This window comes from Rhineura floridana, chromosome 3 (assembly GCF_030035675.1).
Source record: "Rhineura floridana isolate rRhiFlo1 chromosome 3, rRhiFlo1.hap2, whole genome shotgun sequence".
NCBI lineage: Eukaryota > Metazoa > Chordata > Lepidosauria > Squamata > Rhineuridae > Rhineura > Rhineura floridana.
Window position 1 is genome coordinate 224,732,674 of NC_084482.1, and position 13,614 is coordinate 224,746,287.

At 42.8% G+C, this 13,614-nt stretch overlaps 1 protein-coding gene across 1 annotated transcript; it reads left to right on the forward strand.

Annotated features, from left to right (window-relative positions):
• Positions 1 to 1,037: 1,037 nt before the first annotated feature.
• Positions 1,038 to 12,520, forward strand: LOC133379066 (vomeronasal type-2 receptor 26-like). Its single transcript, XM_061613675.1, has 6 exons — positions 1,038 to 1,222; positions 3,638 to 3,929; positions 4,577 to 5,386; positions 7,717 to 7,944; positions 9,293 to 9,419; positions 11,610 to 12,520. The coding sequence occupies exons 1-6, from the start codon at positions 1,038 to 1,040 to the stop codon at positions 12,518 to 12,520; spliced, it is 2,553 nt and encodes an 850-aa protein (XP_061469659.1).
• Positions 12,521 to 13,614: the final 1,094 nt, after the last annotated feature.

The following is a 13,614-nucleotide window of genomic DNA, read 5'->3' on the forward strand; positions in this document are numbered from 1 at the left end:
TTCACTAGAAAAGACAATAATGCTGGGAAAAACAGAAGGGAGTAGAAAAAGAGGAAGGCCAAACAAGAGATGGATTGATTCCATAAAGGAGGCCACAGACCTGAACTTACAAGATCTGAACAGGGCGGTGGTTCATGACAGATGCTCTTGGAGGTCACTGATTCATAGGGTCGCCATAAGTCGTAATTGACTGGAAGGCACATAACAACAACAGCAGCAGCTCTCAGCACCCTTCACAAACTACACTTCCCAGGATTCTTTGGGGGAAACCATGACTGTTTAAAGTGGAATAATAGTGGAATAAATGTACAGTGTGAATGTGGCCTTAATAATTTTTAAAGAGTTTTGCACGGCTGCCAGTTGCTGAAGAAGAACAGCAGGAATAGACTGTTGCCCGCTTGTGAGAGTCCAAAAATGGGTCTCGCCACTGTGGCAAACAGGATGCTGGATTGGGTGGGCCTTTAGACTGATCCAGCTTTCAGGCTCTTCTAATACTCTTGTCACCAAAGTGCAGGTCAAACTATCCCCCCCTCCCAAACTTGACTCATGTCAGACTTTAGAGCCTCACCTCTGATTTATTGCAAACATGTTTTTCTCCAACTCCGCCCCTACTCCTTGAGCCACATAGAGACTCCGGGACGTTGCAGAGGTGAACCTTCTTCCTCGTATAATTATCAAAATGATGATGATGTATCCTTATTCTGGCCAAAGCTCATGAGATATTTCTGGAGGCTGCCAAAACATCAGATTCAAAGGCAGCACAAGGTTATTTATCCCACTGTGCTTGGGGGAAAATATTGGTGCATAAAACATCTCCTGTGTCACAGACAGACTGAGTTAAGGTTCAGAGCAGGTGAAAGGCAGTGGGGGATGTGCCTGCATGAGCTTAATGGCTCTGGAGACTCCTGCATTTGCAAAGCCACTGCAGCAACTTCTGCTTAGTTGTGTCTGGAGGAGAGAGGAGCACCCACAAGAGAAGTATGGGTGCCCAAGTCAGACTGATCTCTCTACTGCTTCTGTTCCTACTTCTGCTGATAATGCGTTATGGAGTCTGTGGGAGCCTGAAGGCAAAATGCCTCTTGAATCTTGTCAGAGAAGACAACGGAGCACAAAGTTACTTCCAGCCTGGACACTTCCTCATTGGTGGAATTATATCTCCCAAATATTTTATTCGACAACTTCCATACCTCTTTGTCAAGCCCCCAGGAACCAGGATTGAAAAGTAAATGATTATATGCAGATGTCTGGCTTCTCAATCCCCAGTTCAGTGGCTCCTATTTACCAGGAAAATACCCCAATGTCAGGGCACTAAAGCTCCCATCTTCTCTGAGTCTGACCATTGGTCATGCTGCCTGAGACTCATCAGAGTTGGAGAACAGCAACCACCTGTGGGCCACTGGTTCCCAACATACCTGCCCTGTTTTCTGGTTTCCTTGTCATCTCTGGTAAAACATTCTTCTTGCTATGCTGCCTTTTGCAGAATGGGGCACAGGGATGCAAAGGAATTGATGTATCCCCACCTGAGGGAAGGAGGTGAGGGTGACCCCAAAGTCATGCAATTTCCTGCAGGCAATTAGATTCCTGGATTTGTACAGGAGGGAGGGGGTGTTCAGAGGTGGTTTACTATTGCCTTCCTCTGACGCTGAGAGGCAGTGACTGGCCCAAGGTCACCCAGTGACCTTCATGGCTATGTGGGGATTAGAACCCTGGTCTCCCAGGTCGTAGTCTGACACCTTAACCACTACACCACACTGGCTCTCATCTAATATTTAAGGGGAGAGAATTCCAAAGGTAGGTGCCACCACACTAAAGGTCAATTTCCTATGTTGTGCAGAACAGACGTCCTTATAAGATGGTATCTGCAGGAGGCCCTCACCTGCTGAGCGCAGTGATCGGCTGCGTATATAAGGGGTAATACGGTCTTTCAGATATGCTGGTCTTGAGATGTATAGGGCTTTGTACAACAAAACCAGCACCTTGAACTTGGCCAGGTAGCTAATGGGCAGCCAGTGCAATTCTTTCAGCAGCTAGAACATCTTTTCTAACTGGAACTACACTAAAATCTCCCCTCCCAGCCCAGAATAATGTGTGCAGTTCCAAGCTTCAGCAAGTGCAATGTATCTGGAGACTTAATCTGGCTAGGGACCACAGTCCTATGACTTCTTGCCTCACTGCTGTGCTGTGCCCCTCAGCTGATTTCATTAGCACAAGGGAGACTCAAGGAAAGGGGCCAGCACAAGCAAGCCCTGTGCCTCCTGATGGTTAGTTGCACTGAAGTGCTGGGCACAATCTTCACCTTGTATATTGAAAAGTACTGTAACTCTTACTGATTCAGTAGACCTTCCTGGCAGGTAAGTGGGGTTCAGATTGCATCCTGATTCTCCTTCTAGGGCAGTGGTTCCCAAACTTTGTTTCCCACGGACCAATTGAAAATCACCGACAGTCTTGGCTGACCACGTAATACTATTAATATTTAATACTATTTCTGCCTGCTGTAACAATTGTAATGTGCTGTGCTAGGGGCTGTATGATGTCTAATTGTATTTTAACAGACCTGCCACTTGAATGAAGCTTGTCCGTAGACCACAGTTCGGGATCCTCTGTTCTAGAGTATAGGCTGAGATCTCTATTTGAAGTGGTGGCATTTATACAATCTGGGAGACCAGGGTTTGAATCCCCACATAGCCATGAAGCTCACTGGGTGACCTTGGGCCAGTCACTGCCTCTCAACCTCATGAAAACTCTATTCATAGGGTCACCATAAGTCAGAATTGATTTGAAGGCAGTACTGTAGTTTTGCTCAGTTTTTGTTCTTTAAGACTGTGTGCAATGGAGCATGCATCTCCCCAAAGCAGATCCACACCATGCATTTAAAGAATATCCAATGCACATTTAAAGCTGCCCATTTGCTACTGGGCCAAGTTCAAGGTTCTAGTTTTGGTGTATAAAGCCCTATACAGCTCGGGACCAGGATACCTGAAAGACTGTCTTACCCCTTATATACATAGTTGATCACTGCGTTCTGCAGGTGAGGGCCTCCTGCAGATACCATCTTATCAGGAGGTTCATTCTGCACAATATAGGAAATGGACCTTTAGTGTGGCGGCACCTACCCTGTGGAATTCCCTCCCTTTGAATATTAGGCAGGCACCATCTCTGCTATCTTTTCAGCACCTTTTGAAGACTTTCCTCTTTCAACAAGCCATTGTTTTAATTTATTTTAAGTCCTGTTTTTATGACGTTTTAAAGTGTTTTTAGCTTTTTGTTTGACGCCCTGGGCTCCTGCTGGGAGGAAGGGCGGGATACAAATTCAATAAATAATAAATAAATAAATAAAGTACATACCTACACCAAAAAGAATTCTGGGAACGAGTTTCCCCTTCACAGGGCTACAAATTCTCAGCACCCTTAACAAACTATGGTTCACATGATTCCTTGGGAGAAGTTCTGTGTTTTAAATGTGTGTTGACTTTGCTATAAATGTATGGTGTGGATTTTTACCTAGCAACAAGGATAGATCCCTTGGCCATCCCCCACTAAAAACATCAAAATCCCTATTTGGGACATCAAATATTGTTTATTCTCATTAAATGGTGAACAACAGCTTGACACTTTCTAATGGGTTTCTTTATTGCAGTCCATCACCTAGGTTCTACTGGCACATCCTGTCCTTCTCCCTCACCATCCAGGACATCAACCAGGATGCCAGGCTCTTGCCCAACATCACGCTGGGCTACAAACTCTATGAGAACTATATTGATGCCAGGATGACTTCCGATGCCATGCTAGACCTGCTTGCAGGCGGGGGAAGCAACATTCCAAACTATAGCTGTGGAAGACGCAATAACCTGGTGGCTGTTCTTGAAGGGGCCAATTCTGTCATCTCAAAACATATTTCAGCCCTGTCAGGCATCTACAAACTCCCACAGGTACGACAGAGAGACAGAGAAATTCAGCTGCTAAGTTCAGGTCTGTGGCGTCCTTTATGGAATCAATCCATCTCTTGTTTGGCCTTCCTCTTTTTCTACTCCCGCTTTGCCCAGCATTATGGTCTTTTCTAGTGAAACAGGTCTTCTCATTATGTCTCCATTATGTATGTCATTATGTCATTATGTATGACAACCTCAGTTTCATCATTTTAGCTTCTAGTGATAGTTCTGGTTTAATTTGTTCTAACACCCAATTATTTGTCTTTTTCACAGTCCATGGAATCCGCAAAGCTCTCCTCCAACACCACATTTCAAATGAGTGGATTTTTCTCTTATCTGCTTTTTTCACTGTCCAGCTTTCACATTTATACATAATCGGGAATACCATGGTTTGAATGATCCTGACTTTGGTGTTCAGTGATACATCTTTGCATTTGAGGACCTTTTCTAATTCTCTCATACCTGCCCTCCCCAGCCCTAGCCTTCTTCTGATTTCTTGACTATAGTCTCCATTTTGGTTAAGGACTGTGTCAAGGTTTTGATAATCCTTGACAAGTTCAATGTCCTCATTGTCAACTTTAAAGTTAAGTAAATCTTCTGTTGTGGTTAATAAATATTTGTTCCTAATTTCTTCCTTTCCTCACTAGATCAGTTATGGCTTTGCTGCTCAGGTTCCTGATGACAAAACCCAGCTCCCTTTTCTCTACCGTATGGTCCCCAAAGAAGAAAGTCAGTACCAGGGGATTATTAAGCTGCTCCTTCATTTTGGATGGACGTGGATTGGTCTCTTTGTTCCAGACAATGAGAATGGAGAAAGGTTCTTGCTTGACATGACACCTCTGCTGATTAGCAATGGAATTTGTGTTGCCTTATCACAAAGACTATCGGAAAAGAATCTGTACCTTGTGCTCCACCAGATTGCTCCATTTGCCCTATGGAGACAAATCAGTGTAGTTGTTTACTACGAAAACACACATAGGGCATGGATTCCAATCATAATACTACAAAAAACACTTGAGAAAAAAATAGGGACAAAAGTCTGGATCACAACAGGCTTTCAGGACATCAACACGTGTTTGTCTTTTGATCCTGAATTATTCCAGTACATCCATGGTTCTTTGTCCATTGTAATGAAGACCAAAAAAAAGTCCAAACATGACTTTTATTATCCATATTCCTATCGTCTTGAAAAGTTTTTGAAGGAAGCATTTGTTTGTTCATATTCTAAGCATGTGTGGGCCATCAAAGGTTGGACAAGATGCACAGAGAAGGAGAACCTGGAGACACTTCCCCAAGAGGAACTTGAGAGAGCCCAGTCTCAAGACAGCTACAGAACTTACTTCAGTGTCCAAGCCATGGCGCAGGCCTTAAATGCTGCATATTCACCTAGATCAAAGCAGATGCTGACAATGGGTGGAGGAGATGGATTGGAACTCCGAAGGCTACAGCCATGGCAGGTACCTCCTTTCCCTTTTTGCAAACCGCAATTCATTTTCCAAAGTCCGGTATTGTCATTATCCTGAATCCATTTTCAAATATAGTAGTGAGGGAAAACTATTGCCCATCTCTGAAAACAATCCAATTTATGTGGTTCTTGGGACACCTCCTGCCTGTTATGGTTATGTCAGAAGTCTTCCCTTTATCTAGTGGCTCCTCCCTGGAGCCCTTAAAGATAAACAGCTTTCTTAGCTGAAGTTGGGCTCTTCTCAACTCCCCCTCTGTCTGTGCTAGGCCTTTAAGTTGTCCATCAACAGTGAGCAAAAGAAAAAAGAGGAGAACCCCAAGATGCTGGAAAAAAGGGTTTTTATTAAATGCAAGCCCAAATGGTTTTTTAAAAAAATGAAAGCACAATGTTTTTCGGCCACTCAGTGACTTGGCCTTCGTCAAGGGATATACAGGTCTAAAATTTTCTCCAACAAATCTATATGCCTCGATATCGACTGTGAGAACAGGTCTAAAAATCATCATCTAGTTGCAAAGATTCGTTGAAAAAATTTTTTAGACCTGTTCTCACATTCGATATCGAGGCATATAGATTTGTTGGAGAAAATTTTAGACCTGTATATTTCCTAACGAAGGCCAAGTCACTGAGTAGCTGAATTGTGTTGGGCTTCCATTTAATTTTTTCCAGCATCTTGGGATTCTCCCCTTTTTGCTTGTCCTTGGATGCTGTCCGCCTTTTGCTGTTCATCCATCAACAGTGAGCACCTGAAACACTGACTGAGCGGGAGCACAGATCTCCAGGCCAGTCTTCCCCACTAGGATGAGATGTATTGTATCCTTATGGATGGAACAACTATCAGGTGTCTCCACAGTTGGCTTCAGAATTGTACTCAAAGATTCCTTATCAATGGTTCCTTCAACATTTTTATTAATGACTTGGATGAGGAGGTGCAGAGAAGACAGAAAAAAAATTCAAAGGGATCTTGATAGGCTGGGGCATTAGATTGAAAACAACAGAATTTAACAGGGATAAGTGCAAAGTTCTACCGCTGGGAAAAAGAAAGCAAACCCCCAGTTATAAGATGGGGGATACTTGACTCAGCAATACTACATGAGAGAAGGATCTTGGGATTGTTGTTGATCACAAGCTGAATATGAACCAACAATGTGATGTGGGTGCAAAAAAAGCAAATGCTAATTTAGACTCTCTTGGAGGTCACTGATTCATAGGGTTGCCATCAGTCGTAGTCAACTTGAAGGCACATAACAACAACAATATTTTAGACTGCATTAACAGAAGTATAGTTTCCAAATCATGGGGGGTACTAGTCCCCCTCTATTCAGCAGTGGTTAGGCCTCATCTTGAATACTGCATCCAGTTCTGGACACTGCACTTTAAGAAGAATGCAAACAAACTGGAACAGGTTCAGAGGAGGGCAACAAAGATGATCAGGGGACTGGAAACAAAGCCCTATGAGGAGGGACTGAAAGAACTGGGCATGTTTAGCCTGGAGAAGAGAAGACTAAGGGGAGATGGAACTCTTCTAGTACTTGTAAGGTTGCCACACAGAGGAGGGACAGGGTCTCTTCTTGATTATCCCAAGTGCAGGACATGGACTAATGGGCAGGAAGCCAGATTTTGCTTGAACACCAGGAAAGCCTTCCTAACTGTTAAACCCGTATGGCAATTAAACCAAATACCAAGGGAGGTGGTGGGCTCTCCAACACTGGAGGCATTCAAGAGGCAGCTGGACAGCCACCTGTCGGATATGCTTTAATTTGGATTCCTGCATTGACCAGGGGGTTGGACTCGATGGCCTTATAGGCCCCTTCCAATTGAACAATTCCATGGTTCCATGATTTCTTTATATGTAAACAAACATGTGCACAAGGCCCAGGAGCTATTCAGCATAGGTGTACATTTTGCTCATATGCTGATCTTGAAGATGTATAGACCTGTGAGGTTCCTCTCTGCAGTGGCCCCATACTGTGGACTAACCTTCCCTAAAGATACAGCTGACACAGTGTTCCACTAGATGGTTATAACATACCTATTCACAAGAGCATTTTGGAGCACTGATTTTCAGTAACATCTCTATTAGAAATTTGGGGTACTGTTTGTATTTGTGGTTTTTTAAAAGCATTTTATAGCCTTCTGAATAGCCACCTTGTAATTTTATATGAAATATGGTTTATAAATGTTTTAATAAAAGAGTTTATGAGTCCAAATGAGATGCACACCTGCCCCAATTCATAGGCGATTAGAGATCAAAGCAAGCAGGGCTGAGAAATCCAACATGCTGTCATGCCTCTCTAAAGGCTGGTGCTTTCCCTGTCATTCCAGCTTCATGCTTTCTTAAGAGAAATCCAGTTTTCGAATACTTCCATGGGCGGACTGTATTTGGATGAGAACGGAGCATTGCCAGGCAGCTATGATATTGAGAACTGGGTGATGTTTCCCAATGAGTCTTATGTTAGAGTGAAAATTGGAAGTATTGAGAGAGAGGCATCCACTAAAATACAGCTCACCATTAACCCAGAAGCCATCGTGTGGCCCAAGTGGTTTAAGAAAGTAAGAAAGGGCTGGGAGGAAGTCCTCCTGACTATGGTGCAGGGGTGGGAACTGGCAGCCCAGGGGGGCTCCTCCTTGTACAGCACTTGTGTGTAAAGCAGAGAGCCTCTTATATCTGTGGAGGCTCCCCACACATTTTGCAACCCTGGAAATTCAGGATTTACAGCAGGACTTGCAACAGTGGTTGGCTGGTGGCCCCAGCAACTCAGAAGCCCAGCTCAGTTGTACCGTCTTTACTACCCTCCTTGCCAGGTCCCTAGAAGGGTTTTTTTTTAGCATTGAGAGGGAAGTGGTGCTGCTGTTGAACAAGAGCCAACCATTTTAATCTATCCAAAATGTAATCCTCAGCCCACAGATTTTAACCCACCTCTAAAATGGGGGAGAGAAATACATGATAATTAGTCCATCAGTCCTTATTTCAAAAATGTGCATCCAAGCAGGATGTTCATTTCAGGCTGGAACTTGTGAAATCATGCCATATATCCCATCCTCTTAACAAGCCTTTCCTTTTCTGACTTGGGCATCAGTCTTCCAATCCTTTCTTTGTCCATTGTCCTGACTCTGGTGACCATTATTATCCTACAGTGTGGTATTTTACTCTAATACCAGTAATTATATAGAAAACCAGTATGGTGTAGTGTTTAAAGTGTTGGACAAGGACCTGGGAGACCAAAGGTCTAATCCCCAGACAGCCACAAAGAAGCTCCGTGGGTGACCTTGGGTCAGTTGCAATGTCTCTGCCTAACCTACTTGACAGGCTTGTTGTGAAGTTAAAATTGAGGGGGGGGGGAAATACCGAGGTTGCTACCTTGAGCTTTTCCTTGGAGGAAAAGTGTATGATGATGACGATCACGATGATGATTATGGTGACAGCTTCAAGGCTTTTGTGTTGATATACAAACACTTGAACAATTTGGCTCTAGGATAACTTTATGGACTGCCTGAGCCCTTATATTGCAGGTCAATCACTGAGATCATCTAGAGCAGCACTGTTAGTTGTCTCCCATTTTGTAAAGGCCCAACTAGCCTCAACTGGAAACCAGACATTTAGTGTTGCTGGTCCTATGCTGTGGAACACATTTACAGGAGAGATTTGGGAGATAACCTCGCTTTTGACTTTCAGGCCTTTAATGAACATTTATTTTATGCTTACAGCCCTTGCATCTGCTTAAGATTTTCTTGAGTAGCCAGTCGTTCTTATGACTGTTCTGTATTGCTTTTATTGCTGTGCACTGTCCTGTTATTATGTGAGATATTTTGTGTGATTTGTGAGATACAGTAAATAATATTAGTAGTGATACTTGTGCTACTCACTCCCTTTGATGCACCTCCATCTCTTTATGGTTAGACTGTGCCTCGCTCCAGGTGTACTGAAAGCTGTCTCCCTGGATACGCCAAGATGGTTCAAGAAGGAGAGCCCATTTGCTGCTATGCTTGTACTCCTTGTGCAGAAGGGACTATCTCCAGTCAGGAAGGTGGGAGAACATAAAGAGGGCAAAGAAACACTCAGATACTTCCTGTGAAGAGATATTTCTGAACATGGACTCTGTTTTGGTTTCTGTATTTTAATCCCCTTCATTCATTCCAGGAAGTGGAAATAAATGACTTTGCAGAAGCAAACTTTGGCCTACAAAGTGGAGAGCAGGAGGAGGGTTCAGCATGCAGTGCCCACAATGCATCTTTCCCCCTATTTTAAGCCATGCCCTCCACATTCTGCTTTTTTCAGGGATCACCAAGATTGTGCATCCTCAGAGCCTCTTCCCCCACTCAAATTATGCTCAAAAGAATCATTCTGTCCTATCCAATAGGACTGGTTGCAGTGTAGGCTTTGTTGATGGTGCTAATGTAGTGCCTATGGCAGTTACTCAGGGATCAACTCAGATTAGAAATTTTGGCAAGCATAACAGTGTGTCGGCAATGGATGGGCAAGAATTCTGCTGAATTCTGATTTAGTACTGGATTTTTCAATGGTCCACATATTCTCCATCTTTATGGAGCAATCATGTTTACTTCAAACTTCACTGGCTTTTCCCTGACACCAGAATTTCCCTTCTCGAGTATTCCCTTGAATATATTGACCTTCTATTAATTTTACATATAGAACAGCAGCATGGATCTCTCTGTGTCTCTCTTTCCCCCAACCACCTCCACTTCAATAATCCAAACTCCAAGCAGGAGGAAGCAAGCCAAGCTTATAATAGAGATTAGAGCGTTACTCTCATATTAAGGATACTAGGATTGCTGAGCATGAGAGGTGCACTGAAATCCTCTTTCCTTTCCAAAAGGAAACCAGCCAGTCTCTGCTTGCTAACATGAAAACTGACCAGCCTCAGTCACAGCAGAGGAGGAGGCAGCAAAGCCACTTTCATACCCTTAATCAATATTTTCTTTCAAAATATTAATATTTTGAAAGAAAATATTGATATTGATATTAATATTTTTGGAAGAAAAAAACCCAGACTGTAACAGCAACAGTTACTGGACAAAGAACTAACTTGGTTAAGTTGACAGAATGCTTCTGAAGCAGAATCAGACAATTCGATCCCATCCCTAATGTAGATTATCCTCTGCAAAGTGTTCAATTCTGTGCCAGAAAATTTGATGTACAAAGTTTGACATAGAAAGTTTGAATGTCTCTTCCCCAGGACAACCAGCTGCTTTCTATTGATCAGATCATTCCTTGCCATACTTTGGTTCACTCTTCTGTTTCTTTAAAATACTTTGGCAAATCCTCCCATGTATGGGTAAGGCAATCTTCCCCTACCTAGGGCCTTCCAGATGTTTTTGACTAAAAGTTCCATCATGGGCCATGCTGGCTGAATCTGATGGGCATTGTAGTCCAACACAGCTGCAGGGCCCCAGTGACAGGAAGCATGTGGTAATTTTATTTATTTATTTATGTTAAAATATTTCTATCCTGCCCTTCTACCCTATAAAAGGGCACTCAGGGCGGCTTACAAAAATAAAATCAAACATGTACATAATGAAATTGTAAATAGTAAAATCACAAAAACATTAAAATAAATTTAAAATACATAAAATACAATACACACACACACATATAGAGAGAGAGGTTGGTACTAAAGGGACTACAAAGGTAAAATTTAACGTAGAAGGCATAAAATCAGTGTCAGGTTCTACCTTCAGTCCTTCCCAAAGGCTCTCCAGAACAAGATCTTTTTCAGAAGTCTCCGGAAAACCAACAGGGAGAGAGCAGAGCAGACTTCTTTTAATTCAGAGACACTACCTGTGAAGATTCTAAAGGCCTTTTTAAACATGTGGATCCTTTCTTCATTTCTCTATTTTTAATCACCTCCCATAAAGTATAATAGCTTAACTGTAAAAGTCCAAGGTAAAGAGGTGTGTCTCTAGCATTCAGTGAAAGACATACAATGAAGGTGGCAAAAACCACTTCCGTCGGGAGGGCATTGCCTCTGAGTTTTATCTAAGTCAGAAGGTAAAAAGCAAGAAAAACCTTATGTACCACCTCTTTCTCCTTGGAGGAACAACTGGATTACAAGTGTAAGCATTTTAAAAAGCAAATGAACAAACAAATGTTTCACCTGATAATACATTCTTATGTTCTGACCTCCCCACCAACAGCATCTTTTTCTGCCAATTGGTTATTGCTGTAATACTGAAGCTACTCTTTTTCTTCTATTCAGATGCAAACCACTGCACCAAATGTCCAGAAGATCAACATCCAAACAAGGACCGAGTTCAATGTATCCCCAAGATTATCACCTTCCTGGATTATCAAGAATATTTGGGAATAATTTTAGCTTCCATTTCCCTATTCTTGTCCTTAACCACAGGCTTTGTGTTAGGAATCTTCATTAAATACCTAGAAACCCCGATAGTCAAAGCCAACAACAGGGACCTCTCCTACATTCTCCTCACTTCCCTACTTCTCTCCTTTTTGTCCTCCTTCCTCTTCATCGGCCAACCAAGCAAAGTGACCTGCCTTCTCCAACAAACAGCCTTTAGCATCATCTTCTCAGGTGCTGTCTCTTCTGTGTTGGCAAAAACCATCACTGTGGTGCTGGCTTTCCTGGCCACAACGCCAGGGAACAAAATGAGGAGATGGCTGGGGAAGAGTCTGGCCAACTCCATTGTCATTTCTTGTTCCAGTGTCCAAGTCGTCATCTGCATCATCTGGCTGGTGATCTCTCCTCCATTTCCAGATTCTGACATGCACTCCCAGCCTGGAGAGATTATCCTGAAATGCAATGAAGGATCTGCTGCCATGTTTTACACTGGCCTTGGCTACATGGGTTTTCTGGCTGCCATCTGCTTCACGGTGGCTTTCCTAGCCAGGAAGCTGCCTGGGGCCTTCAATGAAGCCAAGCTGATCACCTTCAGCATGCTGGTCTTCTGCAGTGTTTGGGTCTCCTTTGTGCCCACCTACCTGAGCACAAAGGGGAAATACATGGTAGCTGTGCAGGTCTTCTCCATCTTGGCCTCCAGTGCTGGGCTTCTGGGCTGCATCTTCATTCCCAAGTGCTACATTATTATACTGAGGCCTGACCTGAACACAAAGGAGCATCTAACAACAAAAACTAAAGACATAATCTGATTCTTAAAATATTATTTTCAGTTTCAAAAATCCATGTCCATTCCAGCAGTAATGAAACCACATAATTCTCGTGTCAATGCACCTTCTTAGATGTAAATTTGTGTTCCTTTCTAATAAACCACAAATGATGCAAGTGGAACGCACAATAAATTCTGCAATGGCCATAGGCCCTGTATACTTAATATTTTCAGTTTATTTCTTTATCATAGCCTTATTCCAACTCAATACCTGATCAGCCACACTTGTCTAAAGGTTCTCTTCTTTCTTGTGTCATGAGTCATGACAGCTGACCACTAATTCTGCAACTGAATTGTGGCCACCAAAAGGTTTAGACTATTTCCTTTTTTACAAAATGACCTTCGTAACAACTTAATCCTAGCCACCAGATGTCAGTATGCTCAGTCTTGGACTCTGAAGTATCTCTAGGGGAAGGGTGCAAATTAGCCTATCAAGTGCAATGTGACAAAAAAACCCACTCTCATCAACTGGACAGAGAGAAGTCATAACTTTCTCAGAGGAAAACATGTCAAACATCACTTGGTTGCGATGGAGAATTTTGTCTCCTATGGGATTTTTTGCTGGGGGTCCTTGAAGTAATTTAAAGACACGGGCTTGAAGCAAAAAGGTATGCCCAGAGCTTGGAAAAGTTACTTTTTTGAACTACAACTCCCATCAGCCCCAGCCAGCATGGCCACTGGATTGGGCTGATGGGCGTTGTAGTTCAAAAAAGTAACTTTTCCAAGCTCTGGCTAGGCCTTTATTCTTTACAAGCATATGCAGGGTCAGCCTCCCAGAAAGTCTGAAGAGGACTGCACTGAGGCACAGTCTGCACAGAACTTTTATACAGTTGTGAATACACATGTGACATTAGTTTACAAATCCCATAAGTTCCTCCCCACGTAAGTAACAGTTCTTCCCTCTTGCAATATTTCCAACCAATCAGATAATTTTTATTAAAACTAGTACATGTATATTCATATTTTGCAGATTCCTCCCATCCTATTGTCTTGCTGTCTCTTAGATTAATATCTCTAATCTATCCCACTGTCTATTTGACCTAGGTTACCACTATTCTCCTCTCTTATGTTACTAAT